Here is a 16,850-nt window from a genome sequence, read left to right on the forward strand (position 1 = left end):
TGCAAAGCTTTAACCACTCTTGTACCTATCGGTCTTCCTGGCTTGCCAGTTGAAACTCCCCGTAGTTAACCTCAGCTTGCGCTTCAGCTCCTGCTCGGTCTACTAATATTAAAACTTGGTACCTCTCACCTCTTCAGTAGCTCCGGTCGCTGCAACACCATCCACGTAAGATGTTTTTTTCTCTAGTCTCTGGAGACAACAGTTTGAGCAAGTTTCTGGCATGAGCCTGTGCCCGCAGGTACGTTGTGAAGCCCCGGCGATACCTGCGCAAAGGTTTATTCCCTCTCTCGAAATGCAAATCTGAAAATTGACTCTTCAATAAGCGGGACGGCGAAGAAGCTGTTGGATCTAGAAGTGAAACCCACTTGTTGTTTGCTGGCAACTTGGCGATAATCGCTGGCGTCTTCGCTAAAGTAGGAGCTGTTCTCACGGGGAATGCTTTTCTTTGGCAGTACTCCACCAACATTCGCCAGGGTTTTCCATCGGCCTTTCTAATGGGCCGCAGTGGAAAATGATACGGGTTTGTAATTTCTCAAGAAACACCCTGTTTAAAATAATCCTTAATGATTTCACTCGGAGCAGCAGCGGCTGCTTTAGGGTGTGAGCGACCGGCAGGTCCCACTGCTTCAGCGTGGGCAATGGCAGGCGATAAAGGCACGCGATGGGCTCTGCTTAGAGAGTTTGTCTCTTAATAATGTCTAAAAGAGCCTTCACTCTATTTTTTTAAAAATAGTTTCCCCACTACTTGCTCTCCTGCTTTATTAGTAGCAGCACTGAGGACTATTTTTCAGGTTGCTGTCATTGATGAAGCATGCCTTTGGTTTATTGCTGGGTTCTTTAAAAAGGACTCTTTAATAACGGGCTCTTCCCAGGATTCTGTACCTGTCTCCATCAAAGCTTGTCTCTGGCCTCTCACCCTTTGTAACGGCCTTTGCCTGGTTTCTGTACTGCTGACACAAGAAAATCTCACCATAAAAAAAAAAATCTAATGCGAGTCCACCCTCCACCTTCCAATCGCTTTCTAAAATAAGGGGATCTCCACCGCCGCATCAAACGCCCACCGGTACCTTCACGTCTCCTGGGTCACCCCCCAGGACCCGGCACCCATTTGTGCGGGCAGGGCCGGCTGGAAGCCAACCTCCTTACCGACGCCGCCTTCGGCCAGCTGGGAGCCGGCAGAGACGCAGGAGCATCGCGCTCTCCCGCTACTGCTCCTCTGAGCTGTGCATCGCTCCTTCCAGCAAACCCCATCCCGCTTCGTCGCATCTCCTGCTACCTCCTTTAATGCTCTCCAGAGCCCTTAACATCTGTAATCCAGTTTTGGTTTTCCCCCTCTGCCATCACCATTTCCCAAACATCCCCTATTCCTCTGCCGCCTCAGCTCCGGTTTACAGGAAACTAATTCCAGCCAGATCTGCTCCCGAGGAGCCGGGGGATGGCACTTATCTCCTAAAGACCCGGGAGATTCGAAACGGGGAGGAGAACAGTGACAGCAGAAATAAGGAACCCCAAAGGAGGAGGAGGAGGAGGAGGCGGCGATGGCAGCTCCGTGACTTTTCTTACCAAGCTAGTAAAAGGCTTGGGGACCCCGAGCAAAGCGCATTTTCTCTGGCAGGGTTGGAAATTCGGGGGCTCGGTGGTTTTTCAGTTGAACCCACAACCTGTTGTTAGGAGGAGGGTGAGCTGCCAGCACCGGGGAGGCGAGAGGCAGCAGAGGGGCTGCGGCATCTGCGAGCATCAGCACGCTTTCCTAAAGCCGCCTTTTCCCCCCAAAACCAGCATCTTCCTTGTGGGCTCGTTGCCGGGAATCCTTCAGGTAGGAAATTGCCCACCCGCGTGGTTTATGGAGGCCGGCTGGCGAGTCGTCCCGCGGCGAGGAAGGAGGAAGGGTGTGCCGGATGTTGGGCTGCCATTCAAAAGCGAAACCCTGCCTGCGCGCGGGACGGGGATTTCGGGCAGCGCCTCAGCCCTTCTGGCAGCCACCCGCCATCCTGCCGCCCGGTGCGGTGAGTGCATCGCGGCACGGCCGGCCACGCTGCGCCGAGGGACGGTGCGGGCACGGTGGGATGGGGAACCGGCCAGGTGGGGCGGGGGGTACCGGGCTGTCCCCGGGGCCGGAGGGGCTCTGCCCTGAGGGGCTGCAGCTCCCAGTCTGGTTAGAAGCCCCCACGATGCTTTTTTGGGTGCTTTTCTCTCTCCTGTGCCGCATCCGGGGGGGATCCTGCAGCCCTGCCGACCTTGCGGAGCTGGGGTGACTGTTCCCAGTCTTTCCATCGCAGGAAGAACCGCGCTGTACAGGACAAACTTGGCGCTCAGCTCCAAAACCTCTTGCCGTGGTGCAGCCGGGACTTCTAACCGCTGGTGTTTTCAGGTGACATCCCGGCACGGCAGGGGAAGAGCATCCATTAGCCGTCCTCTTACAAGCACTCCAAGGTCTCGCACCTAAAGACTTTTGGGAGTTTAAGACAAAGTTATCGGAGGTTCGTGCAGAAGGACGACGGAATATCCCCAGGGATTCACTGGCAAAGGCCGCCAAACCTTGCGCGCTCATCAGCTGCATGGGCAAGAACTACAGCGAAGACGCCGCGATGGACGCAGCGATTGGGTTGTTCGAAGAGATGAACCAGAGAGACCTCGCTGAGAAACTCCCGGATGAGAAGGTGAAAGGTAGGGAGCCAGCGTACGTTTTGCTTTTCTTTGCCTCTTGTCCCCTTGAGGGTCCTTGGAGACAGGCACAAGTCGGTAAGAGCAGGTTTTGGCTTCCCAGGGAGCCTGGGAACGTGAAGACGTCCCGCTGTGATCCTGTTAGCGTGGGGGCTGTCCTCTTGCTCTCCCCACTTACTGCCGGGCTCCCTCTTCTCCTGGAGAAGAGCCTGCAGCTCTCGGCACCGCCTGGCCGGCAGCTGGGCAGATCCTCTCCTCCTGGGATGGGGATCCAGGGCATCTCTGCAGAGCTCACGTTGGGTAACGCCTTGGAGCCGCAGGCATCCCCGGGAGCCCGGGGACGGTGCCTGTGGCCTCCGGGGCACGAGCAAGAGCGGGACGGAGGCTGCAGGTGGCCCCGGGCAATTGCATCTGCTCCCAGGGTGGATGGGCGTTGCAGGGCGGTTAAAACAGGGGTTGGTGGATCAGGATGATGGGGGGACGTAGCAGAGAAGGACCCCCCTACTGACCGGAGGCCCGAAATTCTCACAGACCGATGGCCTTATCGCCTCTGCCAGACTTAGGAAAGCGTTGAACCAAGCGTCCCGTTGGCGTGTCAGGAGCGCGGTTGGGCTGGTTAGGAGCTCCTCGGGAATCCGGCTGCGCTGGGGACTGACTCTGCTTCTCGCCGGTGCAGAGTACAAGCAGAAATACAGAGAGCACGTGGCCCGGGAGTTCCTCCGGTACAAAGATGTGAACTCCTGTCTCGGGGAGAACCTGTCCGTCAGCAGCCGCTACACCGACCTGACCGTCGCCAGGAAACCTTGGAGCAAGCGCGGAGGTGAGCATGAAGCCGCGGGCGCTGGCCGTGGATGTGCCGACGTCGGCAACGGACCAGCCACCGTCACCGTCACCGCGCAGACGCTGTTTAAACTCGATGAAGATGGGCAAACGCTGCAGGTCGTGGTGCTGGTGGGGGCCCCGGGGATGGGGAAGACAATGACGGTCAGGAAGGTGATGGTGGAGTGGGTGGAAGGGACCCTCTACGCACAGTTTGACTACGTCTTCTGCATAGACTGTAAAGACCTTGCCTTCACCAAGGAAGCGAGCGTGGCAGACCTCATCTCAAAGTGCTGCCCTCACAGGCAAACGCCCATTGGGAAGATCCTGGATGACCAGAAGAAGATCTTGTTCATTTTTGATGGGTTTGAGGCCCTGGGACTTTCCTTGGTTCAGCCCACACGTGAGCTGAGCTCCGACCCCAGAGAAGTGAAGCCGCTGGAAACCACCCTGATGAGCTTGTTGAAGAAGACTGTTCTCCCCAAGTCCTCCTTGCTCATCACCACCAGGCCAACAGCCCTTCAAAGCCTGGGGCGGTGCCTGGAGGGCGCGTATTACGCCAAAATACTGGGATTTTCGGCAGCCGTGAGGGAGCAGTATTTCCACAGGTATTTTGAGAACTACAGGGAAGCTGATGCGGCCTTCAGGTTTGCCAGGGGCAACGAGATCCTCTACAGCTTGTGCGTCATCCCTGTCATGAGCTGGACTGTCTGCACCATCCTCGAACAAGAGCTTCACAAGAAGAAAAGCCTCGTCGAGTGCTCTAAAGCCACCACGCAGGTGAGCATGTGTTACCTCTCCCGGTTAATGAAGTGCAGAAGCAGGGACGACCCGCAGGACCTCCAGCGGTTCCTGCACAAGCTCTGCTCCTTGGCCGCTGATGGCATCTGGAAGCACAAGGTCCTCTTTGAGGAGAAGGACATCAAGGACCGTGGCTTGGACCAGCCGGACCTTCTCCCCCTCTTCCTCAATGAGAAGATCTCAAAGAAAGGCGTAGACCATGAGAACACCTACAGCTTCACTCACCTGCACCTCCAGGAGTTCTTTGCAGCGATGTTTTACGTCCTGGAGGACAACGAGGAAATGGTCGGTGACGCGGGGGCTCTCCTGAAGGACGTAAATACGTTATTAGAAAGCTCTAGCAAGTCCAGGAAGGATTTGAACTTGACGGTGCGGTTCCTGTTTGGTCTGGTAAGCCAAAAATCAATAGAGTATGCGGACAAAATCATCGGGTGCAGAATTTCACCGCAAGCCAGGGAAGCTATGCTGAGGTGGCTTCAGGGGAGGCACAGAGGCATCTCCCATCCCAGCCAAGCGCCGAAGGTTTCCGACTTGGACACTTTCCACTTTTTGTTTGAGATGAACGAGGAAAGCTTCGTCCAAAGCGCGTTGGGTCGTTTCACCGACATAGACTTGCAGGACGTCAAGTTGACCCTGTACGACCAAATGGCTCTTTCCTTCTGCATCAGGCAGTGGGCTGAGCTGGGCTGCGTCACCCTCCGGGGATGCTCCTTCGACCAGGACGATCCCGGGGAGGAGCCGGATGCCTCGGTGCCTCGGTAAGTACTGCCCCTCCCTGCTCCAGCAACCCAAAATCGCAAAGAATTCTCCTTCTCCACGCAAAGGATGCGTTTGGAGGCATTTCAGCTCCTTCCACCCAAAGACCAGCTTGTCCTTTCACTGCGGGTTTAATTCCTCAGCGGGGGACGTTTGCCTTTTTCTTGGGGAGAAGTGTGGGACAATAAGGATCACGTGGGCTCCTCCATCCGCTGCATGCGGTGGGATTGGTGGAGGCGGAGCAGCTCAACTCACCTTCCCCAGCCCGAACGGGCCCATCTGCGCCCGGGGGTCAGTTTGGCTTCACGTCCCCCTTCTCGCACGCGAAGGGCAGATCCCCGGTGCTGAAACGGCAAGTACGCCCCAAGCTTTGCCCGAGAGCGGGGTAACTCCAGCAGTAACGCTCGTGATCCTTTGCATCTCCAAAGCCATGGAGGTCCCTCCTGAGGAGCTGGTGGCGCGCTCTCCTTCGGGGGTGCGCTGTGCCGGCGTCGAAGCCGGGAGCTCCCAGCGCCGGTGAGGGCTGCCCGTGCCCCCCGGGGCCCTGTCCCCCTGCAGCTCCGGTGCCTCAGGACCTGGAGGACGTCCCCATCCCCGTGTCCTCGCCGAGCGGCAGCGAGAGGAGCTGCACTCCCCCATCCACCCGCTCTGCCGGGCACTGCGGCACCCGGGCAGCGACCTGCAGGCACTCCGGTAAGAGACCGGTGCTCGGCGCCGAACCGAAACCCCAGCTGCTGGCACAGGGAGGGTGCGAGGCCGGGTCCTGGTCACCCCGGCTGGCTCTGGGGCACGGGTGGGGGGCACCCAAACCAGAGGGGTGCAGGCAGGTGGGTGCTGTACAGGGGGTGGGAGCAGCACTGGGAGCACTGGCACCCGCCACACTGCCCACCCCAGCCTGGGGACCACCAGCATGTGGTGGGTGGGGTCCCACCTGCTGATTGGCTGGGGCATGGGTGGGGTCCCTCCATGCTGATTGGCTGTGGGATGGGCGGATGGGTGCAGTCCCTCCATGCTGATTGGTCCCGCTGTGGGTCAATGGGTGCAGTCCCTCCATGCTGATTGGTCCCGCTGTGGGCCAATGGGTGCAGTCCCTCCATGCTGATTGGTCCCGCTGTGGGCCAATGGGTGCAGTCCCTCCATGCTGATTGGCCAGGTGGCAGTGCTGGGCAGCTGGGGGCAGGTGTGATGAGCCCGTCTGTTCTCTGCGGCTCTCCCCGCAGGCTGCAGTGGTGCGGGCTGTCGGAGAGCTGCTGCGCGGAGCTGGCGGCGCTGCTGGCCGAACACCCCAGCCTGGCCCGGCTGGAGCTGGGCGACGGCACGCTGAGCGACGGCGGCGTGCGCCTGCTGTGCGAGGGGCTGCGGCAGCCCGGCTGCCGCCTGCGCGTCCTGCGGTGAGTGGCCCCGGGCACCCCACGGGGGGCCAGACCCGCGGGCTGGGGCGCGGTGCTGGGGAGCTACCCCAAAACCGTCCCTCTGGGGTGGCGTCGTCCCTCTGCCCCACTCTCCCAGGGCGAGGAGCTTGAAAGCGGCGACACCGGGCTGGGGACCGTCACCGCGGTGGGGTGGCCCGGCGGGGGCTGGCCCTGAGGCTCCGGCCGGCCGGTCCCCGGCAGGCTGTGGTACTCCCGCCTCACCAGCGCCTGCTGCGAGGACCTCGCCGCCGCGCTGGGCACCAGCCCGTGCCTGGAAGAGCTGGATTTGTCCTTCAGCGAGGGGCTGCGTGACGCCGGCGTGCAGCTGCTGTGCGAGGGGCTCCGGCGCCGCACCTGCCGGCTGCAGACGCTGCGGTAAGGGGCCGCGGGGCCGGCCGGCGCTCCATCCTTCCCACCCGGAGCGGCTCGCCAACCGGCTGGTCAAAGCCCGCGTCCCCGTTTGCCTTGGTCGCGCAGGTTGGGGAGCTGCCGGCTGACGGGCGCCTGCTGCCGAGCCCTGGCCGCTTGGCTGGTGGAGAGCCCCAGCCTCGCCTGCCTGGACCTGAGCGACAACGAGCTGGGAGCTGACGGCGTCCTGCACCTCTGCCAGCAGCTCCGGCATCCCGCCTGCTCGCTGCGGGCCCTGGGGTAAGCCCGCACGTCCCCCTTCCATCCCCGGCATCCCCGTGCCGGCGTTTTGCGGTCGGATGCCGCAGGACGCGGAGGGGGATACCCAGCGTCCCGGAAAGCAGGGGGTGGGCTTTAACAGCTCTTCTCCTTTGCTCTTCCTTTTTAATTTAAAGACTGAGCACGCCTGGGTTAAACGAGGAGGCGCTGCGGGAGCTGGCTGCCGTGCGGGCGCTGAAGCCCGACCTGAAGATCGGGTACTTCCTCGAGCAGGACGTGCCGCAGGCGGGGGCCATGGCCCGGCTGCCCTTCCGCCGCGGGGTCCTGCCCGGCGTGGGGGACCCGGGGGGCGGGAAGGTGCTCCCCCCCTTTAGGAGAGGGCTCCCCCCCTTTAGGAGAGGTCCTTGCAGCAGCCGGAGCCAGTTCTAGCCCGGTGCTGCCAAAGTGGGGGAAGCCGCCCCGGGTTGGAGCCTGCCCCAGGCGTGGGGGGACAGGGGGTCCCAGGACACCCCCCCGTGCCCTTCTCCTTCCTCCGCCGTCCCCACCATGCCCAGGGCTGTGTCTGTGGGTCCAGCTCCTGCCCCACAGCCCCGAGGGATGGCTGACGTACCCCGGAGCGAGGTGCCAGCCCTGGACGCGAGGCTCCAAGCTTTTTAGTTTCAGGGTTTAATAGAAAAGAGAAATTCCCAGTGAAAGAGCAATAATAATAAGAATACTAAAGAAACCCCAACCCTGCGGGAGCTGTTTTGCTGCTGTGCTGCGGCCCTGGGCAGGGAGATGTGACCTCCTCTGTGGCCAAGGCCACCCCATCTTGGGGACAGCCCCACCACCCTGCACGTGTGTGACCCGGGCATCCTCACAGCGATGTCCCCGGGGTGCTGATGCCAACATCGTCGTAGTCCACGTTCCCCGGGGGCTGTGCCGGGGGGTCCCTCGCGGCTCCCGGGGGACTTGGCGGGGGGCAGCTCCCACCTTAGGGGACGCAGCAAAGGCTTGCCGCAGCCCCCGTGGATTTGCTGCCTGCTCCCTGCCCGCCACCGCAGCCAAGCCCCCCCCGGAGGTGGCTCTCCAGGGGACAGGGCGGCTCTGGCCCCTCTTACCTGCGGGTGGGACACGGCCCCAGCTCCTCTGCGCCTCCCCCTCGGAGATGTCCCCAGCGCTGGCAGCGGGGGACTCTTGCGACACAGCCGTGGCATCGTCATAGTAATGCGAGGGGCCGTGCTGGGCAGGGGAGTCTGGGGGGGTGCACGGGAGTGAGCCGCGGGGTCTGGCAGGGGTCTGGCTGAGCCACCCCCCGCCTCCGGACGTGCCACTGGGGACGTCCCGGTGGCAGTGGGGCTGCAAGCTCTGGGCCAGAGCCGCAGCGGGGGGGGGGGTCGATCGGCAGGGAAAGGGGATGCTTGGCTGCACGCTGCTGGGGGGGGCTGTGTGCCCTCGGTGCCCCAGCGCCTGGCCGTGGCCCCTCTGCCCCGGGCTCCCCGCCGGGGTCCTGCCCCTCTGCCCCTACCTGGGGCTGCCTTGGGGTCACTCCGCTCCACGCTGTCCTTGGGGTAATACGGCAGCTTCGTCCCCGACCCCTCCGATAGGGAGCCTGGCGGGGGGAGGACGGGGTGGCGGGGGTGGCCGGAGCCGGCCCCTTGCCGCAGAGGGACGTCCCCGCACCCTGACCAGGGCTCCCAGCCCCGGTGCTGCGGTGGGGCCGTGGGACAGAGCCCCCCGCTCTTCGCGGGGCAACCACCGGGCACGGGGGGGCTGCACCCACCTGAGCGACTGGGCACCTCCTGGTACTCCGGCGTCAGGGCGTAGTCCAGCTCCTCGTAGATGGCGTCAGAGATGGCGCCCGCGGCTCCGTCGGGGCCTGAAATGACGGGCAGCGCTCAGCCGGGGCCCTGGGACCCCCAAACCGGCTCTGCCCTGGCACCCACCCACCGGCACCCACCTCGGCGCTGAGCCCGGGCACGGCACGCCTGCACGGCCAGGGCGCCCAGGGCCAGGCACAGCAGCGTCCCCAGGACCGCGCACAGGACCGTGGGCACCGACGCGGTCCCCGACGCTGCCGCCGGGGTGGTGCTGCTGGGGACACCTGCGGGGACGTCGCCGGCGGCGTGAGGGGGGGACCCCGGCCAGCCCGGCGCGGGGGGGGCTGCCGCCACAGGCCGAGCTGCCTGCGCGAGCGGCACCGTCGGGGCAGCGACTACCTGGGGATGGGGTGGGGGTCCCGCTCGTGCCACCGCTGTCCTCGTCACAAGTGACGTGGGCGTCCCCGTCGGGGCCGCAGTCCTGCAGGTGCCAGGGTGCCGCCGGGCACCGCCAGAGCCAGCGAGCCCCCTCCTCGCAGCCCACCCAGGACAGCCAGGCGGGCGCGGGGTCCTGGGCAGGGGCGGCCACCAGCCAGCCCCCGTCCCCGCAGCCCAGCTGCCGGCAGACGGCGCTGGCCGTGGCGGGGCTGGTGCCGTTGGCGCACACGCGGCCCCAGGTGCCGTTGTAGAGCACCTCCAGGTGCCCGTTGCAGCGGGTGCTGCCGCCCACCAGCCGCAGGGAGAGCTGCTCTGCAAGGGGGGGTGGGGGGGGTCACGGCAGGGCTGCGCCGGGGACCCCCACGGGGGGATGGCCCCCCCACCCCCGCTCCCTGATCTGGGGTCGCACGGCACTGACCTGAGCACACGGCTACCGCCCCGCCACCGCGCCGGCAGACGTGCCGTGCCAAGGCCGGGCAGTCCCAGAGCGACGCCTCCGTCCCGGCGCAGCCACCGGCATCCGGCCACAGGGGCCCCGTGCCGGGACCGAAGCGAGCCGACCTGGGTTCCTCCAGAGCCGTTCCGCAGCCCAGCTGGCGGCAGACGACCGTGGCGTCCGAGAGGTCCCAGGTGTCCTGGCAGACGCTGCCCCAGGTGCCATTGCCGTAGATCTCCACTCGCCCGGCGCAGCGCCCGGGGCCGCCTGCCAGCCTCACCCGCCGGCTGCCTGCGGGGCACGGAGGGGACCGGGCTGGGGCGGCTGCTCGGGGTGCCGGCACCCCCCCCACGGCCCTTCCCGGGACACTCACCCGAGCAGACGATGGCCACCTCTTCAGGGCTGCTGGTCGGCACGACGGCCATCCCCGAGACGTTGCACTGGGCCACGCTCTCCTCGGTGCCGGCGCACCACAGCCCCCGCAGCGCCGCGGTGCCCGAGCCCGGCACGCTGTAGATCTTCTCCGGCATGCCGCAGCTCAGCTGCCGGCACACCACGCCGCCACCCCGGGCGTCCCACAGCCCCGCCGGCACACGGGCCCAGGCACCGAGGCTTGCGGCGACCTCCAGCCGCCCGTTGCACCGGCTCTCCCCCTCCGCCAGCCGCAGGGGCTCGGCAACGCCTGCAAAATCCCCGGCAGCGCCGTGGGGCCGTGGCACCAGCCCTGGGAGGGGGGGGGGGGGGAGGGCACCCTGAGGGGATGGTGGAGCCGCTTCGGCCCTTCCCTCGCCCCAAAATGGCCCTGTGTCCTCTGCTCCCCATTTTTAGGGTGTCCCAAAAGCCCCCCGAGGCTTTTCCCGGCCTGTGCCATACAGACCTGAGCAGTTGACGGCGGCAGCGTGGCCGGGGAGGCAGGGGGGCTCCCCCAGCACCACCGTGGGGCACTCGCCCGGGTGCCGCTCGCTCCCGTCGCAGCCGAAGATGTCCCGCCGCAGCGGCCCGTCCCCGACGCCGAAGGAGCCTCCCGGGGGCACGGTGGCGGCGCGGCCGCAGCCGAGGTGGTGGCAGAGGACGTGGGCGTCGGGCAGGTCCCAGTCGGTGGCGCAGACGGACCCCCACGTCCCCCCCGCCTCCGCCTCCACCCGCCCGGCGCAGCTCGAGCTGTTGTCCCCCAGCCGGAAACCGGTGTAGGCTGCGGCAGAAAGGGTGTTGGAGGGGGGGACACGATGGTACGGGGACCCCCCGGCACCCCCCCCCCGGTGTCCCCAGGGCTTACGGGAGCAGATGATGCCGGCATGGCCGGTGCAGCCCTGGCCGCGGGGCTGCCGCTGGGCGCAGGCAGAGAGGAGGAGCTCGGTGCCGGTGCACTCGAACCCCCCCTCCCAGAGCGGCCCCGTTCCCGCCTCAAACCAGCCGTGGACGGCCAGCGCCGTGCCACAGCCCAGCTCCCGGCACACCACCTGGGCGGCCTTGATGTCCACGTGGTCCTGGCAGACGCTGGTCCAGGTTCGGCCACGCCGCACCTCCAGACGCCCGGCGCAGGCGCTGGCGCTGCCGACCAGCCGGGTGAACCCTGCCAGGAGAGCCACAGGGTCAGTGGTGGGGGACGTGCTGGGACTGGCGCGTCCCTCCCTGCCGCCTGGCTCCTACCTTGGCAGACGACGGCGGTGTCGAACTCATGACGGCCGGTGTAGGGTCCCCAGCCGCGGATCTCGCAGTTCCAGAGGGCGGTCTCGTCCCCACGGCAGTCGATCAGAGCCAGGCTGATGGGGCCGTCCCCTTTGCCGAAGCGGGCGCTGGCAGCATAGGCACCGGCGGCCGAGCCACAGCCCAGCTGCTGGCATACCACCTCGGCGTCCTCCATGTCCCAGCTGTTGTCCGCCACCGAGCCCCAACGTCCCTGGAGCTTCACCTCCACCCTCCCGGCGCAGGGACCCCCACCGCCGACCAGCCTCAGCTCCATCGCGTCTGCACCGGGGCACCGGCACGGCCTCAGCCCCGCTGGGGGATGCCCCGGCACATGGCGGGTGTCCCTGCACGGCCACCCCTCCCCTCACCTGCACAGGTCACCCCCACGTCCCAGCTGTGGCCACAGAAGTGCTGACCCCAGCCGAAGTTGGGACACTCCTGCAGCATCGTCTCATCGCCCCGGCAGAAGAAGGGCTGGAGCCAAATCCGGCCGGTGCCCTGCCCGAACGGGGCGTAGGGGGACGACCTGACCACCGGGCCACAGCCCAGGTACCGGCACACCACGGTGGCCCATCTGGCATCCCAGTCAAAGTCGTAGACGCAGACGGAGCCCCACTCGCCCTTGTGCTTCACCTCCACCCGGCCGGCACAGCGCCCGCCGCCGTCCACCAGCCGCAGCTCCCCGGTGCCTGCGGAGGGAGGGTGCTGAACCCAGCCCGGGGCTGGGAGCGGGGTGTCCCCTGCCCCACGGCTGCCCCCCACCCCGGGAGCTCACCCCCGCAGAGCTGCACGCACAGGAGCAGCCCCAGCACCCCGACGGGCACCATCTCGCCGAGCCAGACCCCCCCGGTGCGGGGCGGGTGATATATAGGCAGCGCCGCAGCCGGGAGCCAATGGAGGCGGCAGCACCTTTCGAGCCGTTATCAGGTGGGTTATCTCCCGGCTGGCGGGGCCCCGGCCTCCAATAACGTGCTCCGTGCCCAAATATGAGACTTGGCTCCGCTTCTGGCGTCACGCACCTCGCCACAGTGGGTCGGCACCCGGATGTCCCCGGGGAGAGCCAGCCCCCCCCCCGAGGCATCTGCCGCCGGCACGGGGCACGTGGGCCCTTCCCCGCCGTGTCCCCCCGTGGGGCTGACCCCGCTGCCAGCGCCCGGCAAGAGCCCGGTCCCAATGGCAACAGGATTCACCCCAAAACCTACCAAAGCCTCCACAGGGCCTCCCTCAGCACTGGCACAGGGCAAAGCCCAAAGATCTCGGCATGTCGGCGCCCGTCCTTGGGGTGCTGCCCTCCCTGGGGGTGCCCGGAGACCCCCGGGGGGGATCAAAGCAAAGCAGCCCCCGTCTCACCGCGCTGTTTGCAGGTGGCACATCCCCAGCCCCTCGCGGAGCCCGGCAGCACATGGCGGCGCTGCCTGCAGTCGTGTCCCCGCGCTCGCCTCGCAGCGCGGGCAGGAAGGAGGCGGTTTCACCCCAGACGGGGACCCGGCATCGGCATCGACCGCACGCGGCTCCCCGGCCACCTGCAGTGCTACCGACATCGCCAGTATCTGCCCGCGGTGACGCCACTGGCGGGTGCACGGAGCCGACCCAGTGCCGGGGAGGGGGGGACCTGCCTGGGTAAGCCAGGACCGAGCACCAGCAAAAAGCAATGGGCACAGGAGGTGGGAGGGAATAGGAGCTCCCTCGAGGTCTCGGTTGCACACGAGGACAAGGACAGGGCTGAGTCACCCATGGCCACGGGACCTGGCAGGCTCCGTTGTCACCGAGAGGTGCCGGCAGCCATTGCCTGGCCGGGGCGGTGGGACACAGCGCAGGGCGAGGAGGAGGAGGCGATGTGGCAGGCGGGTTCATGTCGAAAGGCTGCAGCTGTGCAACCCCGGGCAAAGCCACCAAAAGCGCAGGAACAGCCCCAAATCGCGATGGCGGTGACAGGGCCCAGCGACCTGCGGTGGCAGCCGTTGGTGGCACCACGACCGTGCGGGGGTGGGGGGGGGGAACCGCCTCCTCCCTGCGGGGGGCTGCGGGGGCACACCTGCAGGCAGCGCGGGCAGCACCGCCACGTGCTGCCGGGCTCCGTGAGGGACCAGGGACCCGCCACCTGCAAACGTCCCCGTATCACCCCGGGACGGCTCACGGAGCCGACCCCAACGCCAGTGTCACCCGGGATGTCCCCGATGGCGTCGCATGGACCTGCCACGGCCTGCCCGTCCCTCCTGCCCGCACACGGCCCCCGAGGAGCCGTCGGGGATGGAGAACCCCCGGCCCGGGGCTGGCAGGAGGGGACAACAGGGCTTCCCTGCCCCAAGGGCGGGAGGTGACCCTCACCCCGGGAGCGCCCCCCCGCCCCACCCGGGGCCCTTCCATGGAGGAGGCCGAGCGTCACGGGAGATTTTTATTCTGGAATCCCGCCCGTGTGCCCTCAAGGACCGCTCGGGGGGGTCGGGGCACGGCGGGAACCGGACCCGCCACCGCCCCGGGGCTGGCCCCGCCCACTGCCCGGAGCCACCGCCCCCCGCGGGGCGCACTCCCCGCCGACAGGGGGCGCCGCCGTGCGGCCGCGTCGGTCCGGAAAGAACCGAGTGGCTGCGGAGACAGCCGAGCCGAGCCGAGGCGGGGCGCGGCGCGGGGACGATGGCGCAGCAGGTCGAGCAGCTGCGGGCGGACGGCGTGTACAAGGAAGTGCTGCGGGAGGGCACCGGGCCGCTGCCCGACTTCCGCGACGGCACCAAGGTCAGAGCCGCACCACCGCCTCCGGGGCCGTGGGGGGGGGGGGGAACGGGCGAGACGCGCATGCGCTGCCCTCCTAACCGTCCCCATGGTGACGCCGCGGCCTACTTCGCCCCTTCAGGCCACCTTCCACTACCGGACGCTGAGATGCGGGGACGAGGAGACGCCGCTGGACGACAGCCGGGCGCGGGGGAAGCCTATGGAGCTGATCGCCGGCAAGAAGTTCAAGCTGCCGGTGTGGGAGGCGGCGCTGCGCACCATGCGGCCCGGGGAGCGCGCCCGCTTCCGCTGCGACGCCAAGGTGGGGCGGGGGCGGGCGGAGGGGGCGGGGCCGGCGGCGGCGGGCGGAGCGGAACCGGAGGGGGGCGTGGTGTGCTCGTTTGGGGGCGTGGTCAGCGCCCAGGGGGCGTGGTTTGCGTTCGGGGGCGGGGCCTGCGACGGGCACACGCGTGGCGCGCTCCCCCCCCCCCCCCCCGCGGTGCGAGGCCGGGAGGGTCCCGGTCCCGTGTCGTCGTCGTCCCCCCCCCCCCCCGCCACGACCCCGGCCCAGCGCCGCCTCCCCCCGTCCCACAGCACGTGGTGCTCTACCCACTGGTGTCCAAGAGCCTGCGCAACATCGCGGCGGGGAAGGACCCGCTGGAGGGGCAGCGGCACTGCTGCAGCATCGCCCAGCTGCACGAGCATTACTCCCTGGGCTACCCCGACCTCGACGAGCTCCAGAAGAACCCCCAGCCCCTCATCTTCGACATCGAAGTGCTCAAGGTGAGGTACCTGCTCTTGCCGCTGTGGGGAGGGGCAGATGAGGCTCTCCCGCTTCCCAGCCCCTGGCTGGGGGGGGAGCTCGGGGACGGCCACCAGCACCCCAGCTGAGGCCGCGGGCAGGAGGGTGCTGGGGCTCTGTCCCATGCCTGGAGCCAGGCTCTGCCCTCACATTGGGGTGTCGGCAGGTGGAGGCACCCGGCTCTTACCAGCAGGACCCGTGGGCCATGACGGATGAGGAGAAGCTGCAGGCTGTACCTCTGATCCACAAGGAAGGCAACGAGCTGTACCGGCAGGGCAAGGTGCAGGAGGCAGCTGCCAAATACTACGATGCCATCGCCTGTCTCAAGAACCTGCAGATGAAGGTGGAGCTCCCTGGCCCCTCTCTGGGGTGCACTCGGACCTCCCCACATCCCTCCCGCTGTGCAGGGCTTGGGAGCTTCCCCTCATTCCCCCCCACCTCCATCTCATCCTGCAGGAGCAGCCGGGCTCTCCGGACTGGATCGAGCTCGACCAGAAGATCACACCCCTGCTGTTAAATTACTGCCAGTGCAAGCTGCAGTGCGAGGAGTACTACGAGGTGCTGGATCACTGCTCCTCCATTCTCAACAAGTACGAGGGTAAGGAGCCGCGGGCCAGCCCAGCCGGCTGCAGTGGGTGCCAGTGGGGTGGGCGGGTATCGGGGAGACACCCCCCCCCCAACGCTCCGCCAGTCCAGCAGCTCGCTCTCCCTGCAGACAACGTCAAGGCCTACTTCAAGCGAGGGAAGGCCCACGCGGCGGTGTGGAACGTGGCAGAGGCGCAGGCTGACTTTGCCAAAGTGCTGGCCCTCGACCCCTCGCTGCGCCCCGTCGTCTCCAAGGAGCTGCGGAGCCTGGAAGCCCGCCTACGCGAGAAGGATGCCGAGGACAAGATTCGCTTCAAGGGCATTTTCTCGCAGTAGAGCCCACAGTCGCGCCGGAGAGCCCGACGCTCTCTGAACAGGTTCTTTTAGATATTCCACATGTGGAATGTACATTGATGTTTATTAATGTTTAATACAAGTTTTACTTATTTGAAGTCATCTGAAGTGACCCAGGAGCTCGCCGCAGCCCGGTGACACGGCGGTGCACTTAAGTCGCAGTATTAAGTGGTGTATAGCGATCGCAGCGCACGGCTGACACACAGCCTAAAGGTGAAGCTCCTTGCCAGCCTCTAGCCTACGCTCAACGTCACGCCGGGAACGGACGCATGGGGTGACACAAGCTCAAGCCCGCTGCTCTCTGCCAAGTGCTTTTATTTTTTTTTTGTTTGATGTTTTTATACTTTATGTTGGGTTGAGCCACGGCGCCTGGGGCTGGCCAAGCAGTTTATGACCGCGGGGGCTCCAGTGCCCCGGTTCTTACCCCTTCATGCCTGTACTCTGTGCCACGTCCTGCATCGTCACTTCTCAAGGCTGCTGCTATCATCCCAAGACCGCGTTTCCTCTATACTACATCATCACGTCAGCATCGTAAATATTTTATATAGAATAACTGCTTGTTACCGCTATCTATATGAAACTCTGGTCGTGCTATGCCAAGATAAACAGAAGTAAAACTGGTCACAGGCACCTGGTCACTTAGAAAAATTGCTGTAAGAGGTAAACAAGGTAAAACAAAGTCACAGGCAGGCCAGGAACAGGTCAGGGGGAGGGAGCCTGGCAAGCCCTGGCACTGCGGCCATACAAACTCACTGCAGAACAGCCCTGACTTGCTGTGGTAAGCGTTCCACGTCATGGATGTGTTGCAGCTGCTAAATGACTTCGCTGTAGAGCCAAGACGACTCTCCAGCAGGCTCCGTCCTGGGCTCACGGTGTAAAACCAGCTCTAATGCCCACAGATGTTGCCATGGGGGTGCCCCCCCCCCAGTCCCACACTGCAGGAGCTCAAAGCTGAGTGG

The 16,850-nt window shown here is 65.8% G+C and overlaps 3 protein-coding genes across 9 annotated transcripts in view; 2 read left to right on the forward strand and 1 right to left on the reverse strand.

Moving 5' to 3' along the window:
- The window catches only part of LOC129207345 (NACHT, LRR and PYD domains-containing protein 12-like), a 38,937-nt gene extending 31,128 nt beyond the window's left edge, over positions 1-7,809 (forward strand). For 2 of the 7 annotated variants that reach the window (XM_054828137.1, XM_054828140.1), the window contains exons 3-9: positions 2,280-2,667; positions 3,341-5,042; positions 5,599-5,733; positions 6,261-6,431; positions 6,654-6,827; positions 6,930-7,100; positions 7,256-7,809. In XM_054828137.1, coding sequence (XP_054684112.1) covers positions 2,559-2,667; positions 3,341-5,042; positions 5,599-5,733; positions 6,261-6,431; positions 6,654-6,827; positions 6,930-7,100; positions 7,256-7,508 — 2,715 coding nt within the window. In that variant the 5' untranslated portion in view covers positions 2,280-2,558 and the 3' untranslated portion in view covers positions 7,509-7,809. Of the gene's footprint in view, positions 1-130; positions 2,007-2,227; positions 2,668-3,340; positions 5,043-5,598; positions 5,734-6,260; positions 6,432-6,653; positions 6,828-6,929; positions 7,101-7,255 lie in introns of those variants that run through there. The other 5 variants (XM_054828134.1, XM_054828138.1, XM_054828135.1 and 2 more) reach the window with 5 other exon arrangements.
- On the reverse strand, positions 7,803-12,982 carry LOC129206697 (antigen WC1.1-like). Its single transcript, XM_054826398.1, has 14 exons — positions 12,792-12,982; positions 12,217-12,350; positions 11,810-12,130; positions 11,403-11,720; positions 11,029-11,325; positions 10,630-10,944; positions 10,126-10,434; positions 9,735-10,043; positions 9,278-9,628; positions 9,019-9,162; positions 8,842-8,937; positions 8,587-8,670; positions 8,180-8,314; positions 7,803-8,051 (listed from the first exon to the last, which is right to left on the reverse strand). The coding sequence occupies exons 1-14, from the start codon at positions 12,980-12,982 to the stop codon at positions 7,936-7,938; spliced, it is 3,120 nt and encodes a 1,039-aa protein (XP_054682373.1). The 3' UTR covers positions 7,803-7,935.
- An 826-nt stretch (positions 12,983-13,808) lies between these two features.
- On the forward strand, positions 13,809-16,521 carry AIP (aryl hydrocarbon receptor interacting protein). Its single transcript, XM_054828178.1, has 6 exons — positions 13,809-14,174; positions 14,293-14,472; positions 14,745-14,933; positions 15,119-15,295; positions 15,409-15,550; positions 15,668-16,521. The coding sequence occupies exons 1-6, from the start codon at positions 14,076-14,078 to the stop codon at positions 15,871-15,873; spliced, it is 993 nt and encodes a 330-aa protein (XP_054684153.1). The 5' UTR covers positions 13,809-14,075; the 3' UTR covers positions 15,874-16,521.
- The last annotated feature ends 329 nt before the right edge of the window (positions 16,522-16,850 follow it).

This window comes from Grus americana, chromosome 5 (genome assembly GCF_028858705.1).
Source record: "Grus americana isolate bGruAme1 chromosome 5, bGruAme1.mat, whole genome shotgun sequence".
Taxonomy (NCBI): Eukaryota; Metazoa; Chordata; class Aves; order Gruiformes; family Gruidae; genus Grus; species Grus americana.

What these genes read in the sequence shown, in the direction of transcription:
- LOC129206697 (XM_054826398.1), bottom strand. Translation starts at nt 12,982, where the DNA reads ATGTCGGTAGCACTGCAGGTGGCCGGGGAGCCGCGTGCGGTCGATGCC. An exon ending in GTGCGTGCAGCTCTGCGGGG is followed by an intron (nt 12,131 to 12,216) that starts GTGAGCTCCCGG and finishes CTCCCTCCGCAG; the next exon opens with GCACCGGGGAGCTGCGGCTG. An exon ending in GGGCCGTGTCCCACCCGCAG is followed by an intron (nt 8,052 to 8,179) that starts GTAAGAGGGGCC and finishes GCGTCCCCTAAG; the next exon opens with GTGGGAGCTGCCCCCCGCCA.
- AIP (XM_054828178.1), top strand. Translation starts at nt 14,076, where the DNA reads ATGGCGCAGCAGGTCGAGCAGCTGCGGGCGGACGGCGTGTACAAGGAA. An exon ending in ACTTCCGCGACGGCACCAAG is followed by an intron (nt 14,175 to 14,292) that starts GTCAGAGCCGCA and finishes TCGCCCCTTCAG; the next exon opens with GCCACCTTCCACTACCGGAC. An exon ending in TCAAGAACCTGCAGATGAAG is followed by an intron (nt 15,296 to 15,408) that starts GTGGAGCTCCCT and finishes CTCATCCTGCAG; the next exon opens with GAGCAGCCGGGCTCTCCGGA.